At 38.9% G+C, this 23,608-nt stretch overlaps 1 protein-coding gene across 8 annotated transcripts in view; it reads left to right on the plus strand.

Annotated features, from left to right (window-relative positions):
- Positions 1–21,713, plus strand: part of bahcc1b (BAH domain and coiled-coil containing 1b) — a 244,742-nt gene extending 223,029 nt beyond the window's left edge. For 7 of the 8 annotated variants that reach the window (XM_072558583.1, XM_072558582.1, XM_072558586.1 and 4 more), the window contains 5 exons: positions 634–765; positions 2,591–2,764; positions 9,482–10,599; positions 13,117–13,353; positions 13,808–21,713. In XM_072558583.1, the coding sequence (XP_072414684.1) occupies positions 634–765; positions 2,591–2,764; positions 9,482–10,599; positions 13,117–13,353; positions 13,808–14,014 (1,868 nt within the window). In that variant the 3' untranslated portion in view covers positions 14,015–21,713. The remainder of the gene's footprint in view (positions 1–633; positions 766–2,590; positions 2,765–9,481; positions 10,600–13,116; positions 13,354–13,807) is intronic. The other variant, XM_072558584.1, reaches the window with a different exon arrangement.
- The last annotated feature ends 1,895 nt before the right edge of the window (positions 21,714–23,608 follow it).

The following is a 23,608-nucleotide window of genomic DNA, read 5'->3' on the forward strand; positions in this document are numbered from 1 at the left end:
CAGAGAATCTGTTTTTACAGAAGGGAAAGACTCCTACAGTAAGTGAGAGAGTCAATTTTTGACTTTGTATTTTGTGCAATGAAATTGTAAAGAGTATTTAAGAACTAGAATGACAGTCTTTGAATGTACAATCCATCCATGAAATTTCCTTCTCCTTCAGGTAGTGCTGAGGTCTGATGCAGCTTTAGCATTACAATACCACCTTGCAAACTTGAATTATAAATTTTTATATGTGTTGAAATTAAATATTATGTTACAGGGAAAGTTGATGCACCAGAAATTCTTAACTTACATGGCTTTCCCTCTAAGTGAACATCGTTTACATTAACTAGTTTGTCTCAACATTGTAGACACAGTAGGAGTTCTTGATTTGAGTATGTACACAGTTATAAAATTCCTATGCTGGAATCTGCAATTTTGAAATGATTATAGCATGGCTAATTTTTAAGATGTTGCACATATATAAACACTTGAATTGGCGGTGAATGTTACTGTTTGTCTTAAATTCTGCACGTAATTTTATTTTACAACCAGGAACCAACAGAAGAACAGAACATCAAATGCTCGAATTGGCCACCTTGTTGTCTGTATCCTCCCTATAAGCAGAATATCACCTGATCCTTTTCTGTCCAGCAGGTAGTAGCAGTGAAGAGGAAGAAGAGGAGGATGCAAGTGATTTTGTCACGGTGGAGTTTGATGATGGTGACGTGGGGCGAATTTCTCTGTCAAATATCCGTCTCCTCCCTCCAGATTATAAAATCCAGTGTGAGTAATGGTGTAATACTGTCATTTGATCATAGAATGTTGACATACAATTTATATCTTTGAACTTGGAAAATCTCCCGAACATCTAACTCTGAAGGCAATGTTTTGTAAATTGGAAATGTATATTATTATTTCATAAATCTAGCCAAAGGACAGCTGAGAATTATTTGGGTGCTTCGTAAAAATATTATTTTATACTGCAAGTCACATTAACATTAAGATTAAGACTAAATCAACACATTAAAGTCATGTCACTGTGCAAGTTCTTCCCACCTCCTTGGCAGTGTTGACCTTTCCTCTCAGAGGTAGTTCACAAGCGGCAGCCACACTTTGATTCCTTGCCCAGTAACCAATTTTCATGTATAAGCTACAGCAGTCAACGTTGACTGGCTATGTCAGCACAGCAGAGCATCACCCATTTCTTCACTCAGAACTCAAACATGTGCAGACCCAGAAATGAGCGCAGACTACTGGCTAGGAACAGGAACTGATATCTCTCCTCTAGTTCAAGGAGCAATGATAATTTCAGTACAACTACCATCATCCAGGCTGAGGTAAGTGAGTCAGAACAGAGCATTGTATCTGAGGCCTACCCAAGCTATGAGGCTCAGTGATTTGTTCCATCACTCAATCATTATGCTCGCCTTTAGAGTCATAGAGATGTACAGTATGGAAACAGACTTTTCGGTCCAACCCGTCCATACCGACCAGATATCCCAACCCAATCTAGTCCTTTACTATATCTTTGAAAGACACCCAAGTATACTTTGTAGACCATAATGTAGATACTAGCAGTGAATGAGTGACTCTCTGAGAATGACTAAGGAGCCATAATTCATTAATACCACAAGCATGTGTATGAGTTTTATGTCTTATTCGACTGAGCAAACGATCACCTGTATCCCACTTCCCAGTGACGTAATTATTCCTGCTTGTTGAAATATTGATAAAAAAGCTGTTAATGGAAGGATATAAAAATGTATCATGTACTTCTAAGCTGTTGAAATCATGTTTGCTTAGTACGTTGTTTAATATACCAAAGACTACAGCAATGATATTAAAATATTATAATAATGTATACTAGTTAATAAAGTTGAAAAATAATCTTCTCCTTTCTGATCTGAAAGTGAATTTCTTTTTGAGTTTTGTCTACCCCAACTCCCTTCCTCCTCCAATGCATTAGTTCCTTGCTGGACTAGGGTTTCATGGGTCCTGGGCATCCATGTAGTTGGTGACCAAGTAGCAGTCTAAGCCATGCATATCAGCTTGATATCCATCATTACAAAGCCTAATGCTGTCCTTATGGTTAGATTATCAAGCAGGGTACAATAGATGGTGATTTGGACCAAGAAACATGGCTGATTTCCCCCGAGACTCCAAGGAAGCCTGAGGCCAATTTCCATTGTGATCCCTTCCCATTGGCAGCATGGATTAGTTTTTGAATCTGAATAGCTCCGTTTGTGGATATGGGTCTGAAATGTTGTTAGTCTGGACATTTGACGTAATATTCCAGGTTAGTGTGGGTACTAGACTAAATTGGGATGCTTAGATTTTTTAAGTACTGGATTTCTAAGGTTGTTTAGGTAGTAATTTGATTAAGGTACTGGATTTCCAAAAAAAAATACTGGGCTTATTTAAACAAATACATCAAATTTATGCATAAGACAGTACTTGTACAGAGATTTATGTTTAGATTGAAGACAAACACTACATTAAACTCCAATGATCTCGAATTCAAGTGTCCACGGTTAGGCAGAAGACTTGAAGTATTAAAACCAACGTGTCAAAAAAAAACAACTTGTTGATGTTTCTTTTCCATGTACAGGTACAGAGCCTTCCCCTGCACTGCTGGTATCTAATGGGAGACTCCGGGTTAGGAAGTTACCCAGTGAGAAGCGAGAAATTGCAGAAAGCAGCCAGAATCACACATTGAATGGGAAAAATTCTTCAGAATTAAGCAAAAACTCTGGCAAGAAGACTTCAGTAAAAGGGAAAGCTGGTGGGTTTATCTTTACTCAGCATGAATCTAATTGTAACACTGCAAATTAAAGTTATGTTTGCTGACACCCAGGATCAAGCAGAGTAACAGCAGTACTTCCTGTGGAGATATTTAAACAAAGAATGACAAATACCTAATAATGAAAGAAAAGAGTACATCAGGTAAGAAAAATAGTGTTGAACAAAGTAGCAATTTTATTTTAATTTTTAAAAATCAGCTTAATATTGCACATATGCGTAGATATGTGCAGTTAGAAACAATTGGCAATGAGTATGTACAATCAGCACTATTGTCAGATCCAGGGAGTCAGCAAACACATTGATAATTTAATGCTGCAGCAATGCCACAATATTTTCAAGAGGGGTGAGTTCTTTCCATTTTCCTTATTTGTGTAATTTATCGATACTGTGGGTTGTGAGGAATCTGGATCGTCAGCACAATTTCTTCATTAATTACCACAAACAGAAAAAATCTCTTCTTAACAAAACATTCCGACCCTTGATTTGCTGCAGAGGGTTTTGAAAATCGTTTTACAAAGTGTGAAATTTGTGGACAAACTCTGAAGCTCATTGAGAACAGATCAATGAATTTATTTTCATCAAGGAAATTGCATCAGTATGCACAGCAAGAGGTTCTCTGTATCAAACATCCAGTAGATATAGGTCCTATGCAACAGAGGATCAGTTGGTATTATTGATGTTGAAAGGAAACTGAAAGACAAAGTTCAAATACCGTATATGCTAATGTATAAGTTGAATTTATGAAACCAGTCTTTTTAGGCAAAAGTAATAAAGAAAATAATAAAAGCACAATACTGTAGATAGTGGAGATCTGAAATAAAAACAGAGAATGCTAGAGAAATGCAGCAGGTCTGGCAGTATCTGGAGAGTGACTGTTTTGAGTCTGATATGGCCCTCCTTCCAAATTGTTGAAAAGTTTTCAAGGGGTTCATATATTTTTGACTTTGACATAATAAAGGTTGTTGTTTTGAAAACAGTAAAAAGTAGTAATACAAAATAATTCATAATAATTTTTACTCATAAACAGATCCCTTTAATAACTTGGCTAAATAAAACAAAATATAAATATAGAAACATTTTGAGCATTTATTTACCAGCATCCATCTTCATTTATTTTTACATTAACAATGAAATCAAAACATCAATGTCTTCAGAATTATACTTTGCTTCTGAACTTTTCAGGTTTTGATCCATAAAAGACTAACAGCGACTCACACTCTGCATAGGAAATTTACAGGGTGTTAGGCCAAAAATATAATAGGGGTATTTTACACAAGATCAACTCTTACACATGTGTATATGCAATTTTCTGCACTAATGCAAGTGAGAAATATTACCATAAAGTACTTTCTCATTTATGGCATAAGGAGTCAGATGAAGCAACTCTTAAGACAAATGTAGCCTGCTCAGATGCAGAATAAAGAGCCCGCTACCTTAGCAGAAGATTTTGTTTCACTACATCTGTATGGGATGGCCAAATTATGAACAGGGGTGTGCTGCAGGCCATTCACCTTTAGAAACTAGACTGAAGCTATCCAAGCATTTTGTGTAAGACTCTTACAACAGTCAGAGGAGATTTTCATCTCATCCTTCTAGCCCGGATTTGAACTCAGCTGCCTAAGGTAAAACACCTGTATTTAATCTATTGCGCCACCCAATCCTCTGGAAGAGAAAATTTGATAGTAGCTAAAATGTAACCAAATCCTTCTCATAGTTACCTACGTTTGTTCAAAAGCTTGGATACATTTTGAAGCACAATCACACTTTCCTGTTAACATTTAAGTTCTGCTACCAGTTAAGGTGATAATATTATGATATGTATTACTTACTTATTATCACAGAATCACAGTATCAGAAAATCAAACATAGATAAATGACTGAGTTCAAAGTAGTTCAGAAGAAAAAAGTTGCCACTTCTATGCATTGAGCAACACATGAGTTTGGCTATTGGATGAATTTTGTAAACGTATTACAGTACCAGCACAAGTCAGATTACAACGGAACTAGTACGTAAACAAAGAGCTGGTAATGTGCTGGGGTTTCTACATTGGAGTGGGATCAAATCGGACAACAGACCTGACAAAACTATTGTGGGGAAGGAAGTAACAAATCTTCTTCTGGCAGTATGCATGATTCACTTCATTGCATTGGCCAGGATAGCAGATAATGTTCAGTTTATGCAGACAGCTCTGCAAAGCTTCACTTTGACTCTGTGTATACAGCAAGGCTTTTTCATTAGTCAAGCAATTGCAATAAATGTAAATTAAGTCAAGATTGCAAGAGGAAGTTGGCTTGAATGTACAACAGAAGGGAACAGCCACTCCTACACTCACTTCTTCACGCCAAAGTAGCTAAGAGCAACAAACAGGCAAAAGCAGTTGTGCCTGTAAAAAAAAGCCATGAAAGAATGGTGCAATATTAAATGCACTTTTAGTTTTCACATAGGAAAGCAAATTTAATTGAATGGTTAAAGGGATCTTATACTTTTAAATATGGCATTCAATTGGCAAAGGTGCTGTTATACATGAAGAATAGTTCCCACTGTTGTCCATCAATTGATGTGGGCTCGCAATGGCCTTCAATAAATGATGTTGGACAATAGAATAGCAACGCTTTTACAATGACATCACAAAAACAGACAGTTGCAACTCACAGCTGTGCTCAGTATGTGCATAGTAACACAATGTTAAGATCCCATGATAATTGTTTAGTACTTCCCTCCCATTGTGATTCATGCAAAGCAGGCAAGTCCTACCCTGTTCCAGGATATGCCTCCATTAATTTTTTTTCTCTCGCTTTGCCAAGCAGAGCACAGAATAAGAATTAAAGCTAACAAATCGGGTTTATTTGCAGTACAAACAAAACAGTTTCTTCACTTTCTTTCCAGAACAGACACAGGCTGTACTGCCAGTTATTGAAAGACACACAATGCTACACTTCTTTGCACGAATGACTTCTTATGATCTGATGTAGGCTGCCCAAGCCCAGATTTTAACTCTAAACCAATTGTTGGCAGGACTGCCATTAGCAACTCACCCATACTTTTGGAAATGAAGTTTGGAATGTTTTAACTCCTGCCATTGAGTGGTGGAGGTGCTGGGAACAGAGCAAGGTTGAGTCAGCCCATCAACTAATCCACCTGGCAACATGAGACGAGTATTGGGATCAGTGCAGGGCCATAACAACAGGGCGGGAATGACCTGTAGGAGGAGAATCATTCGGTGGTAAACTTGAGTCCTGGAAAAGTGATCCTATTCATCCAGGTGCAACAAGGAAATAATATTTAAAATTCTTTTAAAATATTTTTGGGCCCCTTATAATCCAATCCAGGATATTCCAGCAGAAAGGCTCTTCTCACTACTGCCCTCACCCACCAAACTCCCCTACCTTCCTGACACGCGTACCAGCCACACAAATTAAAGTCCCAATACCATCACTAAGGGCTGGACATGCGTGGGCTAAAGAAGGACCCCACCAAGATCAGTAGAGTGCCCTTGTTGTCTAATCAGGAGAGCAGTTGATATTTCTAACTTTGTCAGCTCCAGGCTTTTGGTAAATGCCATTGGCAATTTTAACTGTTCAGTCGCCAAGTTAATCCTCAAAAGAATTGTGCCAGTTGTCTCTAACTTCTTACTCAGCCCCATAATTGTTCACATGTAGTTTTACTATATATTTAAACATTTCGACAAGTTCTCACTCCTGTATTGTGGCTTACCATGAAAAGAATATCAGTTCTCATCAGGTTCCCATTCTACTTCTCACATGTCCGTGTGCCAAGCAGTGTCACAGAATCATCACTTCCCTATGGCTTTTGTATAACAAACGTAGCTCTGTCACAGTTTACATGTCTCAAATAGAGTAGTTTTGTTTTTAAATAGTTAAAATATTTACTCCCAATTGGTTTGTTTGAACTAGTAACAAGTTCATTCTGAAGCAGTTGGGAAGCAGTTGCATTAGGTTTTGTAACTATCTCTATCATTTCCGGTTAGGAAGGCCTGGTTTCCAAACTCTGGAACCATCAGCTTAGATTTACCTCTCTCTATTTTAAAACCACCCCCAAATCTTGCAATTGTTCCTCTCTTAACTGTTTGTCCTAGACCAGGAGGAAAGTTAGATCGAGGAAACCTGTCTTAGGGTCATACAGCATTGAAACAGACCCTTTGGTCTAACTAGTCCATGCCAACCATGTTCCCAAACTAAACTAATCTCACCTACCTAATCCCTCCACACCTTCCCTATTCTGTACTTCTCCAAATGTCTTTTAAGTGTAGTAACTGTACCTACATCCATGACTTCCTCTAGCAATTCATTCCACACATGAACCACTGTGTGTAAAACAAAATTGCCACTCATGTCTTGTAAAACTTTCTCCTCTCACCTTAAAAGTATGCCCCTAGTTTTGAACTTCCTCACTCCAGGGAGAAGATCCTTGTTATTACCCTTATCTGTGCCCCTCATGATTTTATAGAACAAAGAGACCTTAGAGTGCAGGTTCATAGCTCCTTGAAAGTGGAGTTGCAGGTAGGTAGGATAGTGAAGAAGGCGTTTGGTATTCTTTCCTTTATTGGTCAGAGTATTGAGTACAGGAGTTGGGAGGTCATGTTGCGGCTGTACAGGACATTGGTTGGGCCAGTGTTGGAATATTACGTGCAATTCTGGTCTCCTTCCTATCGGAAAGATGTTGTGAAACTTGAAAGCGTTCAGAAAAGATGTACAAGGATGTTGCCAGGGTTGGAGGATTTGAGCTATAGGGAGAGGCTGAACAGGCTGGGGCTGTTTTCCCTGGAGCGTCAGAGGCTGAGGGGTGACCTTATAGAGGTTTACAGAATTATGAGGGGCAAGGATTGGCAAATAGGCAAAGTCTTTTCCCTGGGGTCGGGGAGTCCAGAACTAGAGGGCATAGGTTTAAGGTGAGAGGGGAAAGATATAAAAGAGACCTACAGGGCAAATTTTTCACGCAGAGGGTGGTATGTGTATGGAATGAGCTGCCAGAGGAAGTGGTGGAGGCTGGTACAATTGCAACATTTAAGAGGCATTTGGATGGGTATATGAATAGGAAGAGTTTGGAGGGATATGGGCCTGGTGCTGCCAGGTGGGATTAGATTGGGTTGGGATATTTAGTCGGCATGGACGGGTTGGACCGAAGGCTCTGTTTCCAAGCTGTACATCTCTATGACTCTATGACTGTATAACCACTTGACCTCCTATGCTTCAGTCTCTCCAGCATATTTTTAGATCTCAAATACTCCATTGTGGAGAGCCTGTACAACTGCTGAGTTGTGCACTTGTCTTTTATTCATTCAAGGGCATCATTTATTGCCCATCCCTAATTGCCCAGGGGGCAGTTAGGAATCAATCACATTGCTGTGAGTCTGGAGTCACATAAGCCAGACCATGTAAGATGACAGTTTCCTTCCCTAAAAGACATTAGTAAACTAGATGGGTTTCCCCTTCAACAATCAATGGTGATTTCATCATTAAACTTTTAATTCCAGACTTTTTTTTGAATTGAATTGAATCCCCACCATCTATCATGGCAGATTTGAACCCAGGTTCTCAGAACACTAACTGGATCTCTGGATTAATAGTGTAGTGATAGTCTGACGAGGTCGTCAACTCCTCTGTGTCAACATGTGGGCTACAAGTTGCTGATACAAACTGGAGGAATGATTTAGGATCTTTTGACAGTATGACCCAAATGAGCATGAGTGAGTGAAAAGCATATTGATCTCACAAAAATAGGGCACACATATTGAAGGATATTTTTCATAGTATTCATTTGGAACAATTGGGAATCAAGGTGTGTTATTTTCAGTTCTTTATCATGTCACTGTGAGTGTAGAAGATTTAATTATGCTGTAATTTGTTTATTTCATGTCTGTGTTACATTTGGGGCTGAAACCCTTGAGTTGGTAAAGTGTCTCCTGATATATATTGACATGGGAAATCTTGCTTTGAAATAAGTTGTTTTGATTTAAAGAATGGTTTCCAGGAATATATCCATTCCTTAAAATGGAATATACCTGTATCCTGTTTATGCTTTCTACACATGTTGGAACCAAAACTGTGTACTTTGGTCTGAGATTCAGACTGTAGTCGTTCAGCAACAAAGAAGTAAAAAGTATTTGGGTTTTTTTGTGTTCTAAAAGGTATATTTACTACATATGTAAACAATCACTGTCTTCGTTATGGATTTAACAGTAGATGTAAGGGTATCTGGACTTCACTGATAAGTTGCTGCTTACAGCCATTAGAACCTGTATTGTATGAGCAACTACTCATTGGAAATCTTTTACCCTAAACTGTATCAAGTGTTAAAGGGACAGTTGTCTCTTTCTGACCAATAAACTGGTGAACTAGTTACCACCCTCTGAACAGGCGTTCAAACTAGCATTTCATAATATTAAATGCCTCACAATATTTTATACAAGTGATAAAAGCAACTCAGTGATATGAAGCTTGTACATGCAAGGCCTATTTATCAGGGCTTAGCAGATCTATAAATAATTGCAGCAATTTTTTAGCATAAGGAAACATGAATATTCAATAGTAGCTTTTTACAAAACAGTTATCTATCTAGAGATTTCCAACACTGTCATTTGTGTAGAGGGATGATTGATTGCCTTGCAATAATATTATTTGATTCTCAATTGAAATTATACAAGAATAATTGTTTGCTGTTTTCCTTTGCAAAAAGGTAAAGGAGTTTTGAATACTGAAGTTTCAACGTTGCTGAAAGCAGGGCACATGCTCAGTAAAAAGACAGATGTACTGATAAATTGGCCAGGGATCATCCAGACAAAGAAAAGGAATTCCAGCAAGAGTACAACTGCTTTAGAAAACCTGTTTCAATTGAATGGCAGCACAAAGAGAATGAAGGGTAAAGAACGGTTCCTTCCAGTGCAAGGCCTTCCTCCTCCAATTTTTAGTGGCGGCTTTGAAGTCGACTCTTTCAGCAGCATTGCCAACACCTTTGCTTCCTTTGGAAGCAGTTCAAGTCTTGCACCAAATCCTAAGGCCCTAAAGTACAGAAGAGTGGAAAAACTGGATGTATCAGTTCCAAAAGGTGGTAAGAGAAAGACAGGAGCAGAATATCTGGTTAAACTAGATCATGAAGGCGTGACATCTCCGAAAACAAAAAATGGAAAAGCCTTGCTCATGAGCGAGAAGGAATTTGGAGGAAAAGTTGCCGCTGGCTACTCCCAGCTGAGCAAGGAGCGAAATGGAAGGATCGAACTTCTGAAAGGAAAGCATGCTCAACTTCAGAACCTTCCTATGAGTTTAGCAATGAATGAGTATACTGGTCAGTCAGAGTTTGGCATGGATTGTGACACTGACAGCCATAGTTCGTACTCTTATGATGAGGAAGAAAATAGAAACTTGCAACAGAGTGTCACATCGAGATTTATGACTAGGCTGTCTGTCTCTTCATCATCTTCTGCATCGTCATCATCTTCAACATCTGGTTCTACCTCCACTTCCAGCTTGTGTTCATCGGACAATGACGATTCATCCTATAGCTCTGATGATGATTCTACAGTCTTGTTGCAGACTTGTATGACACACCCTGTGCCTGCAATGCTGACCCCCTCAGACCCACGACAAACAGAGCCAAAAATGTCGCCACCCTCCTTCTCAGTCAAGTCTGTGATGCCTGCAAATAAGATCAAATTAAAAAGACAGGAAGAATTCAGACTTCAAAAGGCCAAGGAGTTATCAAAGAGACAGAGATTACCATCAGTGGAAAATCGCCCGAAAATCTCCTCCTTTCTCCCAGCTCGACAGCTCTGGAAGTGGTCTGGGAAGCCAACTCAGGTAGATATCAGTGACTTATAATGCTGCTGATAATCACTCCACTCCCAGTACAGTGATAGGTAAAGAAATCCCAGTGGATATGTGGAGCTGGACCTGAAATTTCCCTTTCAAGTCAATCTCCATGTTCCCTCCATCCAGGAGAGCAACTGGCCAGGCAGTTGATTGACAATATTGTTTTGAGATGGACCTATAGTCAAACATATTAAATATACTGAACTTTACAGAAAAAGGTTTTCCTTGTTTATGTGTGTTCATGGGATGTGCGTGTTGCTGGCTGTGCCAGCTTTTATTGCCTCTCCCTAACTGTCTTCCAGAGAAGGTTGGTGATCTGCCTTCTTTAACTAAGGAAGTGGGAGGTAAGAAGTCTGTCCAAGAATCAGAGAGTCATGCAATCAAACAGCATGGAAAAAGGCCCTTTGGCTCACCATTTCAGGCCCACTATTAAACTTATGCCTCTGGTCTTAGTCACATCTGCCGTGGGGACAAAATTCTCACGATCTACCTTATCTATGCCTCTCAACACTTTGTATGCCTCAATCAGACTTGCCCTCAGACTCTTTTGCTCCAGGGAAAACAAACCCAACCTATCCAGTCTCTCATCATAACTGTGACTTTGCATCCAAGGCAACATCCTGGTGAATATTCTGTGCACCCTCTCCAGTGCAAACATGCCCTTCCAATAGTGTGGTGACCAGCACTGCACACAGAATTCCATCTGTAGCCTAAATAATGTCTTATAAAGTTGTAACAACATTTCCTTGCTCCTGTATTCTACGTCCACATGCCTTCTTCACCACCCTGCCTACCTGTGCCAACACCTTCAGGAATCTATGGACTTGGACATGACAGTCCCTTTGTTCCTCAGTACTCTCTAGGGACCCACCATACATTGTGTATATTCTTTCCTTATTAGACCTCCCAAAATGCATCACCTCACACTTACCGGGATTAAACTACATCTGGCATCGCTCTGTCCAATATACCAGCTGATCGATATCAGACTGAAGCCTAATACCATCTTCTTCACTGTCAACAGCATCACCAATTTTCATATTATCCTCAGACTTACTAGTTATCCCTTCTACATTCAGATCCAAGTTGTTAATATACATAGCAAACAACAAGGCTCTCAGCACCAATCCCTGTGGTTCTCCACTGATCACAGGCTTCCAATCACAAACATACCCCTCCACCATCACACTTTGCTTCCTACTTTCAAGCCAATTTTTGAATCCAGTTTGCCAAGTTGCCTTGGATCCCATGAGCTCTTACCTTTTGGACCAGCCTCCCATGTGGGACCTTGTCAAAGGTCTTATTGATGTCCATTTAAACCATATCAACTGTACTACCCCTCATCAATATATATAGTCACCTTTTCAAAAGCTCAATTAAAGTAGTCAGCCAGGATCTCCCTCTAACAAATCCATGCTGACTATCCCTGATCAATCCATACCTTTCATCCTGTCTCTCAGAATATTTTCCGTTTATTTCCCGGTCTCTGACATGAGACTAACTGGCTTATCCCTGCTGTCTTTCTTAACAAAAAAACCACATTAGCTATCCTTCAGTCACTGGCACTTTACCTGTGGCCAGTGAATACATTTGTCAGGACCACAGCAATCTCTTCCCTTGCTTCCTATAGCAGCCTGGGATACATCTCATCTGGATCTGGGGATTTATGCACCTTTATGCCCTCTAAAACACCTAACATCAGGTCCTTATTAATCATAACAAGTTTTAAAACTTACCGTCCCAATTGAAATCCCTGGCTATGATGTACTTCTTCTCTGTGAAGACAATTGAGAAATTTTCATTTCAGACCTCACCCACATCCGCTGGCTCCATACACAGGTTGCCCTTTTAGTCTCTTAATAGGTCCTGCTGTTTTGCTAGTAATCATTTTGTTCTTAATATACTTATAAAAAGCCAAGAAGCAGGATGAGAATTTCAAAATGAAGACAATGCCTGGCCAAGACACTGTGTAGGTCAGCAAACATGGCAATGGGCACGAGGGTGACAGGGGAATGGGACTTAGTGTGTGTTAAGATACAGACAACAGTGTTTTCGATAGCATCAAGTTTAAGGAGAGTAGATTAGCCAGGAATGCATTGAAATAGTCAAGCCTAGACAGAATGAAGGCCTGAGTGAAGGTAGCTTTGAAAACAAATTAATTGATTGAAAGCTTTTTTACAAAGCAGTAAAAAGGTGAAAAACAGCAGCCCAAATTACAACTCTCCCTGTTATCTTTCCAAGTGGAGTCACTAGGACAGAAAACATAGTCATGGTTTGAAGCAGGAAGCCAGTTGACTCTTCCCTCAGTGGTCAAACGGCAAATTATCATAAGGGGTGAAAATGAAGAACAAAGGAAAGGATGTCCTGCAGGTGCTACAGCACTTGTGTCTGAGATTAGCAAGGCAGTTGTCCTAACTCACTCTACAGATGCTGCCTGACTTGCTGAGTATTTCCAGCATTTCCAGTTTTTAAAATTTCTTAGCCAAGCCTGATTGTTTTCCACAGAGACGAGGGATGAAAGGCAAAGCAAAGAAACTTTACTATAAAGCCATTGTGAGAGGGAAGGAGACAATTTGTGTCGGCGATTGCGCAGTGTTCCTCTCTGTTGGACGCCCAAATCTTCCGTACATTGGCCGGATTGAAAGCATGTGGGAATCCTGGGGAAGCAACATGGTGGTTAAAGTGAAATGGTTTTATCACCCTGAGGAAACAAAATTGGGCAAAAAATGCAACGATGGCAAGGTGAGACCAATTACTGTAGCAACAGGCCACCGTGAGTGTCATTGTGACAATTGATTTTGTTTATAAGATCCAATATTAAAGACTCAAATCCATCATCTTTGTGTACTTCCTTTCTCAGTGTTACACACAATCCTAATGCGGGTGCATGTGGTAACATGCTGACACCTGAATGTAATATTATGATTTTCAAGTTAAGTAACTGTATAAGGAGAGATACACTTCTGCCTTTGTGCCATTGACTTAGGAGCTGTAACTAAATACTAAAGCCAAAATATGTGGTTGTCTTTGAGCCTTAACATGCTGGTTTTAAATTTAATTTATTTTGTGTAGATATTGCCTTGTCCTAATGGGGACTTGAATTTGACTATTTAATAATATTAATGTAATAGTTTACTGGAATGTAAATCTCAGCACTCAGCTCTTGTTTTAATGAGTATTCCTCTTGCTGTTTCAGAAAGCATTGTACCAATCTTGTCACGAAGATGAAAACGATGTACAGACTATCTCCCATAAGTGTCAGGTGGTCAGTCTGGAGCACTATGAACAAATGATAAAAACCAAGAAGTACCAAGACAGCCAGGACCTTTACTATCTGGCAGGAACGTACGACCCTACAATAGGCAGAATCCTTAATGCAGATGGAGTGCCAAGTCTCTGTTAAAAACAAAATGTATGAATTAATGTAAAGTCTGGATTTGCACCACACTAACAGGGATTGAGAAACCATTCTGATTTATTAAAAAAAACTAACTAACCCAATGAACTTTTCAAATGATGCAAGATGGACAGGATCTGGAAACTTGTTATCAATACCTTGAGGCTCACATGTAGTCCTGGAATCATTAGCAGTGATCTCTTAAGTGGTTTGCAAAATGGTTTTTTTTGGATACATAACAATTAAGCAGCATGGTTTTTGGATGCAAAAGAACTAAGCCTTTCTGGGGATCAGTAATACTGGATTTACCAAAGTGGAACACTTAGGGCATCAAGTAGGCTGGAATTTCAATGCATGACTTCAAGGCATCACTGGGTCGACCAGGCTGAATTTGCACACGAGAGCCTCAAACAATGGGGAAGCAAGGTTTTAGAGGTGAGCGCTGGGCCTCAAAGAATCAATGAAGCTGGAATGGACGCATGGGAACTGGACCTTGATGAGAGCAGGTTTCAACCATGGGTCAGACAGCATGGAATTTATTTCAGTGTGTGAGTGGGCGTGTGCGTGCGTGCGCAAGTGTGTATGTGTGCGGGCGAGTGTGTTATGTAGATTGGAGAAAGAAGAAAAATGAGCATCATACAAGCCATACACTCCCAGTACCTCTGTCTGCTTTCGACTTTGCAAAGCAGAATCAGGTCGAACATGTTTTTGTTGTTACTTTGTTTCCTGGAGAGTTTTGTAAAAACCCAGGAATTTTTTTTAATGCAGTGCATTACTCAGCTCAGCTGAGGCTGCTTGTTAGCTGGAACTTCTGAAGAAAACAAAGAAAGGGAAAAAAAAGACTTGACTTTGAAGAAGACTGTTTTCTTACAAAGACAGTTTGTGGCATCATTCTGTCAGACTAATTCTAACCTCTTAACTGAACAGTAGTTGAGCGATTCACTCTGTGGATTAAATGTTCCCTTTTTTAAAAGTGATGGGTGGAGAGAATTATAATCCCTATTGCTGAATATTGTATAGAATTCTGCACACATTTAGGGAATGGTCAGCCATGTTTGTTCCCTCACTGTTGCACAGATGTTAAAGAGACAGTCTCCCTTTTAGTGGCTTATGCGGGCTATGTATAAAAAGCTTCTAAGACTGATACAAAGAGCAATTCCACATGAAATAATGTGGTCAACACTTTGAAGAGAATCTTCTTATAGCACACCTGTTACTTTCTGTCACCTGTAAACAATGGAAATATTACTATTGGATGTGGAAGATAAGACTAAAACATACTAGTGGATTACAATAGAACTCTGAAGGCTAAGGCTGCATCTGTTTTGCTGAAATGACTCAAAGCATTACAATTTTTCATAAACATCTATTTCATCTATCCAGTTTACAAAGATTTTTTGAAACTGTAATTGGGAAGAAGTCCCATCCATGAGTCATTGAGAAGTTAAACTATAGAAAGTAAGCCATGTTGATTTTAAAAGTCAAAACCTTTGGATTGCTTTAGTTGCTATTTTAAACAAGCATTATGGAAAGACCGCCAGAAGATCCTTTAAAACCACAGTGTTCCCTAATATATCACCCGTGGACCTATGGCTAGGGTTGTTCCAGCTTCTCTTTGTGTTCTCCTTTACATCAGATGCCTCGGAGGTACCAGTAGACTTCCTTACTCATGGTGGAGAGCATTGTCTCCTGAATTAAGATCTGAAGGTGGTTAGATTTCTAAAACATGTCAAAGTCAATCACAAACTCTTTTGGCATAAATAAGCGAACTCATGTGGAACAGGGCTTTAGTGAGCTGTAAATCATTGCAATAGTTACAAATGCTAATCAAATATCAAAGTTCCCTATTTATCCATTTATGGTCCAAGTATAATAACTAAGAAACAGAAGGTGTAGCTGAGTGTGTGTAACCTTGGCTATTGTTATGCTACACATTTGTTATTTTTACTTGATGCTTTATTCCATACCTGCAAGCCCACTACTGTCAAAAACAGTGACTTAAGGTTTACCTATTCCAGTTCTACCAAAGTGTGACTTTACGTCGATTTACTTCACAGGACATATAATCACATACATATTATATCAGGGAGCATAAAAGCAGAAAACTCTAAACTGGAAGTCTGTACCAGAGGGTAACAGAAAGTTGAAAAACTAAATCTGAAATTTGAAACACGAATGTGCAGCAATATTGTTGTATTCCTAGCTGATGTTACTATCCAACAATCCAGATCACAAACTCAAATTTGGCTTAATATGTTTTAATGAAAATCAAACGCACAATTCTGCAGATTCAGGTTTAACAATGAAAGAAATTTATTATACAAAATAAATTAAAATAAAATAGAATACAGTCATAATAATTAGAAACAACACAAGCTTAAAGAGTTTGAAACACAATAACAATACATTTCCATTAATCCTGAAGGCATTCCTTTACAGTACTCACGTGACAGAGTATTTTTGAGCAGGGGCTGCTCAAGTCCCTTTCATATTCATAGGGCTTAATTTGATTGTGGCTTCAATTCCCTGTCTTGAACACCTGATTCCCTCTACCTGGATTCCTCATACAACAGAGCATAGATTTACACTAAAACAAAAGAGAAGGAACTGTTGGTGCTAAAACAGAAATTGCTGGAAAAATTTAGTTCTAAAGAAGGGTCATTGGACCCAAAACATTAAGTCTGCTCTCTGTCCACAGATGCTGCCAGACCTGCTGAGTTCTTTCAGAAATTTCCATTTTTGGTTTTGAGCTTAGACTTCCTCAGCTTTAAATAACTTCATCAATGTTGGAACTAGACATTTCTAGTCTGTAGCATTAAAACATTACAATTGGTTACCTCAGCATAGGGAGTTTTGTTTTCATAGAATCAAAGGGATTCTATGATCTATGAAGACAAAACTCCTGACACTTAGGTAACCTATTTCCTAACAGTTATCAACTCTCTTCTTTCTTTAGCAGCAACTGTGTTACACATCTAGTTCTAGCCAAGACTTCTACAATACTGCCAAACTGAAAGTTAAATGCTTTTATGGTGGTTTGTGTTGTCCTCTCAGCTCAAAAGATACTTCCATCTGAAAACCGAAAGCACTGCACTCTTTTCTTTGTTCACTCATAAACTCTGCCAAGGTAAACAAAAGCACATGACTCTCCAGAAAATTGGTCTGTAAAAGTGTTTTAAAATACTTTCTAGAATTGGTGTTTTAGAATCACCTATGGGTTAACCCTTAAACCTTTTGAAATAGCCAGACCGAGACTCACATACCACAGACTCAAACTCTAAAATAAATGATACTAAAATAGAGATCAACCACACATTTTGCATCACAAAATGCAGCAGGCTAATTGGAACCTGAAAGAAAAAGAAGCAAATTTTTCAGGGGTCATGGTATAATTGATCATTAGGATCTGATGAAGTCATCACCCCTTCATAAATAAACATTTTTTTCTTTCAAGTTGAGAGCAACTTGCAGTATTTTCTGTTTGTCAGTCCATTCCTGACCCAATTTTTATCGGACCTCCTCAGACTTTATAAGTACCAACAATTTGACTCTATACTGTGATGATTTCAAAATATTCCCACATCTTTCAGGAAAAAAAGTCACAAACCCTCAATAATAAATAATACCCTGGTAATCAGGATGACTATGATTTGTGGCTTCCTATGCTTGTTGTGATGTAATTGGCGATTGTCATATGCAATATGAAAACAGTGCTAACAGAAACGCTGCTTTTGAGTGGAAATGCTTTGCGAATTATAAGCTAAGGAGCTGTCTTAACTAGGTAAATAAGCAGTGATCCAAGAAACCTCACAAAATTCTTATGCCATTATTACTTGGAATGGAAGAAAGGACTTTTGAAAATCTGAGGTTTTTTTATTGGAGTGAAGTGAGCATTATTCTCACTGGCCCCTGCAGTTGACTGTTCACTCTTGTGAAATAGAAAAATCGTTCACTCAGTAAATTATTATGTAATGGGTACTAGCTGTACCTACCATTCCAGAATTAATTCAATCATCACCTCATTCCAATAAACAGAACTGCTAATGTAAGCAGCTTCTTTTTAACAGTGAAGATGAGTTCAAGACAGTAGGGGGTAGGGATGGTTATTACCATGCAATAGAAGTGGGATATTCAGTATGTCTACAAGTCCTGATAATCCAGTCTTCTCCTGTCTGTATAGTTCCCAATACCATCCCCAATTCCCTCTCCTTCCACGTACTTCTTCAAACATTGAAGAATGCATGTGAGTGATGTCAACTGACTTGCCTCCAAAAGGGGCAAGTTGAACAGTCTGTATCCAGACAGAGTGCCCCTCTGGTCTTTGGCATTTCCCCTGATGGGATTGGAACTCATCAGATGAGGAAGGGTGGAGAATCTATATACTACCACACCATAGACCAGCAATTCAGAACACATGCACACTACATCACCTGACTGACTGTCTGTCAAAGTGCTTGGATCAGTTTGGTAATATATAGTCAATTTGCCTTGACACAGCCTCAGATACTGGACTGAAGAACTATAGGAGATATATAAAATGATATTTGCCTTATTAAGGCTGTGGTGATCTTACACACAGTGCCTGCACTGGCATTGATCACATTTTTACCCCAGTAGCTGTTGTTGTTAACATACCTTCTGACTGGTTTCAATAAATCTTCATAGGATTAGAAAAACAACTGAAGTGCACCAAATTGGAAATTAGGTTCATTTGTGTTGAAGTAACGCAAAGGGATCAAAAAGATATTTCACTGCTTTAAAATCCAAAGCACTTTGCAACTGGTATTAAACACCATTGAGACAAACCTTCCACTAGCACAGTCAGAGCAGAACGATACGTTTGTCTTTAAAATTAAAACAGAATACTATATAGCACTTCAGCATTACGACCAATCGTAGAAGAAATGGCTCTCTAGGACAATCAGTGTAAGGAAATGGGTTCCCTTTAAAGCCCCTTCACCTGATGTACTTTATATTATAGTGTTAAAACTATGTGTCGCATTTTGTGTGAATTAACTGTTGTATTAATTCTTCTTGAAACTGCATTCAGGAAGTGTAAAGAAAAAGCTAAAGGTGTAAAGTTGGCCAATGTTAGAAAGTGAGTTCTTGTGGTAGGAGTTTGGAAAGTCCTACAATTCATCTTGTTAAACTGCAAGGGAGTGCTTGATTGATCTTTGATTAGCTGCAAGCAGGCAATCCTATGCCATTAAGATCAAGTAGGCATGGACTACTACTAAAAGAAACAATTTTGATACTGCACTGTCATCAACGTCCATTGTAAAACTGGAAATAATTGTGTGAAACTTAGACTGCAAAGATCAGCACTGTTGTGATATCATACTGCCACAAATCCTGGACTGCAACAATATTGTCAGCCTGTCATTAGGAACAAGAAATCTCCCATGCGGACATTTGTGTATATTTTGCAATATAGCATAATACCTTTCAAGAGAGGTCCTATAACATTTTGTTGATACTGGTTTAACCTTAGAAAGGTGCTAGCTATAGCCTTCATCTGGGCTGTTCATTCTGACCACAATAAAAAACCTGCAGTGTGTTAATAAAAGAGGAAATGACATCCTGTTTGAGATGTAGAGGTGGAACAGTGGTTGGAAATGCTTAGCATATACTGTTTAATATTGTGATGTTTTCTCCCCCCTGTCATTTCCCACATGTGCTCTCACGGTGAGGTATGGCATTAGAATGTTTAAAAGGAACAGTTTGACTTGACTCTTGCTGTAGACTGGCACTACATTCGAGCTTGTTGGTAACCCTGCATAGTTACCACAAAAGGGACACTGTCTCAGAAAAAAAAATCACAACCACGGTTTACAAAAGGTGTTTAATAGTTTGAATTCATGTTGTTTGTTATTGCTTGGCATAGATCAATGTAGTATTTTGTTTTGAAACACTAATATGTTGTAAAAAAAAGTTTTTTTATAGACAGCATATATTACTGTTGCATCTCAGTTCTTGGGGTTTTTTTTCTTAAACATTTTGGTATGGGCATCCTGCAGAGTCAGATGTATGCCTCAACCTTTCAAATAGTACCATGCTACAGAAACTCAACCTAGCTTAGGCATGATCTTCCTTTTGTTTTGTGTAACATGGCTGCCCTCCAGAAGAATTATTTGAGTTTGCCTCTTTATATTATCAAAAATATATTTAAGATAAATTGCAGGATGCTTTTTTTTTGTAAGACTAATCTTTGGCATTTGAACTTTCACTTAGTGACCTTCCTGCATATAGACTGGTGCAGTGTGACATCACAATCGCATATCCTGTATTTTCAATAGGTCAACCTCATCAATCAACTGGGTGGTTTAGTGAAACATGGTGATCTGAGACTCCATAGCAACAGCTGAAAGATAAAGAGAACCAGATTCCCGTGACGCTTTGGGCTCCTTTACATATACTGAATGAAGAACTTTTTTATACAAGAACGAATAACAGGAAGGTTTTTCTTTCAAGAAAAGCTGTATATTTTTCCTCAGCAAAATTATCATTGACCTGCTGTCTGGAAAGGTCAAAGGTCAGCTCAAGGGGGAACAAGGCATTTTGTGAGAAATTTCAGATTTGTAAGTTAGATGTTCGTGCATTTTTGAAATGATGGTTGGGGCCTACAGGTGACTGGAGGAGAGATATACATGGTCAGTTTCAAAAGTGTTCATTGCATAACGCTTAAAGTCACAACTTTTGAAACAATGTAATATATATCTATATATATGTATAAACAAGGTGGATTTTATTTTCCACTGTCATGTGAGCTGGCCTATATTGACTATCACTTGTGTGCAAGAATCTTTTACCTCTGCGTCACAGAATTTTCTGTTCCATTCTGTACTTCAAATGAGAAACTGAAGCAGTGCTAAACGGGACCTAACCTAGGGGACCCAATTCTATGTGAAAGGGATTGATTTGATTTGGGATGGCCTAGTATTTAAGGTTAAAGAAGTGCAGAGAAGAATGGGAACATAACCTCCCATCCCCTGCATCGCCACCACCACCATATACACACACACAGTCTCCCTCACACACAGAGACACACACATAGTCTTTCTTTCTCTCACACAGACACACACACAAACACATACAAAAGGAGGTTCAGCTGTACTCCATCTGGTACGTTATGTGATGTCACCATTGGACCAATCTGCTAGGCGTTGTATTACCTATTTGTTCAGTCCAGTGACACAAGTGCAATACTTCCTCACTGATGGCTGAGGTTTCACTTTTTTTTTGCTTGTAAAGTGAGCTTCTGGGGACTGGAATTGTGATGCATCATGAGAAATAAATGGGCAAGTGAGACGCAGGCCCGTCTGAGACTTGCTGAATAGTGTTTTAATCCTACAAGTGGTTAGGAGAAGTTTTAAAAAAATTATACAATAAAAACTACAATATTACAGAGTTATTTACTAGATATTAAAATATTTTGAAACTGAAAACCCAGGAGAGCTTTTTTTTTAAGCTTGTTGATTTTTGTTTTTATTTTGTTTTCAGTTTTTGTTGAAATGGAAGGAACTGTTATTCTAAAAAAAAGTGTTTAAATGTAGTAAAAACCCTATTGTAAATGTGTAAAGTATGACTATGGTCTCAGTTTTTGTGTAAACACTAAAAAAAAAGTTTTATGGACACGATCTCTATGTAAAAGCATTTTAGTATTAAGATTTTTATAGATAACTTGGCTTCTGAATAAATATTTTAAAAAAAAGGTCTGGCAAATATGTGATTGTTTCAAGGTACTGCAGTAAATATTGTCTGCCCACGATTTGGAGGATACACCATTGTGCTGATGTAGAAATGTTTTCCTGGATGGTTTAGGCCTCATAAAATTCAGGGTGTAAATCATCTCAGTATGCAAGTTTGAGACTGCCTACTGTGCAGCATTGGACATTGAACATACATACTTAACACCCATTTTTTTTCTCAAGACTGTGCACTTAAAATGTTATTTGTTCAAGTAGACAAGAGTACTTAGTTCCTGAATATTGTGCTTAAAATATTAAACTGTGTAATGTGTTGTTTGTATACACAGGGTGTCTACCAGGAGGCAGAAAACCTTCCCTGTATAATTCACCTGCTCTATTTGAGAAAGGAAATACCAGTGTGTGGATACTACAGATAGGTCTGATTGAACGCAGATGATAGTTTTCAGTCTTGAAAATATACTTGCCCCCATTCCCCCCACCCACAATTTTCTGTCCCAACATCATTGCATGCTTGCTCTTGTGATCCATGGATTGGGGCGGCACGGTGGCTCAGTGGTTAGCACTGCAGCCTCTCAGCACTAGGGACCTGGGTTCAATTCCAGCCTGTCTGTGTGGAGTTTGCACATTCTCCCCGTGACTGCGTGGGTCCCCTTCGGGTGCTCCAGTTTCCTCCCACAGTCCAAATATGTGCAGATTAGGTGAATTGGCCATGCTAAATTGCCTATAGTGTAAGGTGCATTAGTCAGAGGGAAATGGAGGTTTGAGTGGGTTACTCTTAGGAGGGTCGGTGTGGACTTGTTGGGCCGAACAGCCTGTTTCCACACTGTAGGGAATCTAATCATTATTCAATCTGTTGACTAAAAAGTTAGTATCCATGTGCTGGTCATGCCATTGAGTGAGAATGGCCTGATTTACCACTGGGGGCAATGTAACCAATCTACCAGCCATGCTCTCACTTGATACCCATGCCTGTGCCCTTCCTGTCAAGTAGTGTTGAGGAGCAGGATGTCTTATCAAAGTTTCAAAAGAGTTATTAACTTTTCCCTCCATAAAATTAGTATTGACATGTTGACTGAGGTCATAGGTTAGCCGAAGGGGATAAGGTTAGGAACTACTGGCTGGCAACTGAGGCGCTCATTCATCCCTTAAAACAGTATTTTGGTGGGTACATTAAAGCTGAGTGGCATAAATATCATAGAGCACTTCCATTGTCACCTACTAACCTCAGTTAATTCAGCAAATACTGACAATTGGACATGGACGTTGTTTGCATGAGTTCAGGAGTAACTAAGTTAATCTATTATTTTATTAAGAGTTTTGTTATCATTCCATCAGATAAACATGATCACCATAGAAACCAAAAAAAGGAGCAGGAGTAGGCCATTCAGCTCTTGGAGCCTGTTCCTCCATGCAATACAATCATGGCTGATCATCCACCTCAATCCCTATCCTCGCTTTTTCCCCATATCTTTTGATTCTTTTAACCCTAAAGCTATATTCAACTCAAAATTGAAAACACTCAATGTTTTGGCCTCAACCACTTTATGTGCTAGAGAATTCCACGGGGTCGCCACTCTCTGGCTGAAGAGATTTCTCCTCAGTCCTAAATGACCTGTCCCACTTGTTTAAAATGGGACCCCTGCTTATGGACTCTCAGGTCATCAGGAACATCTTTCCTGTGTTTACTCTGTGGTTTGTTATGTAATTGCTTTTCCTTTTGACTGATGAACCAACCAAAAATAAATCGAGTAAAATATAATTTAGAGTAATGTAAGGCCACACATTGAAAACAACAAATTTTAAGCTTCAATCATTAATAAAGATTTATTTTTGATATGCCGTTTGCAATGCACAATACTGATAACTGGTAGCATAATTAAAGGCAGAATTA

The sequence above is a fragment of the Chiloscyllium punctatum genome, chromosome 39, assembly GCF_047496795.1.
Source record: "Chiloscyllium punctatum isolate Juve2018m chromosome 39, sChiPun1.3, whole genome shotgun sequence".
Taxonomy (NCBI): Eukaryota; Metazoa; Chordata; class Chondrichthyes; order Orectolobiformes; family Hemiscylliidae; genus Chiloscyllium; species Chiloscyllium punctatum.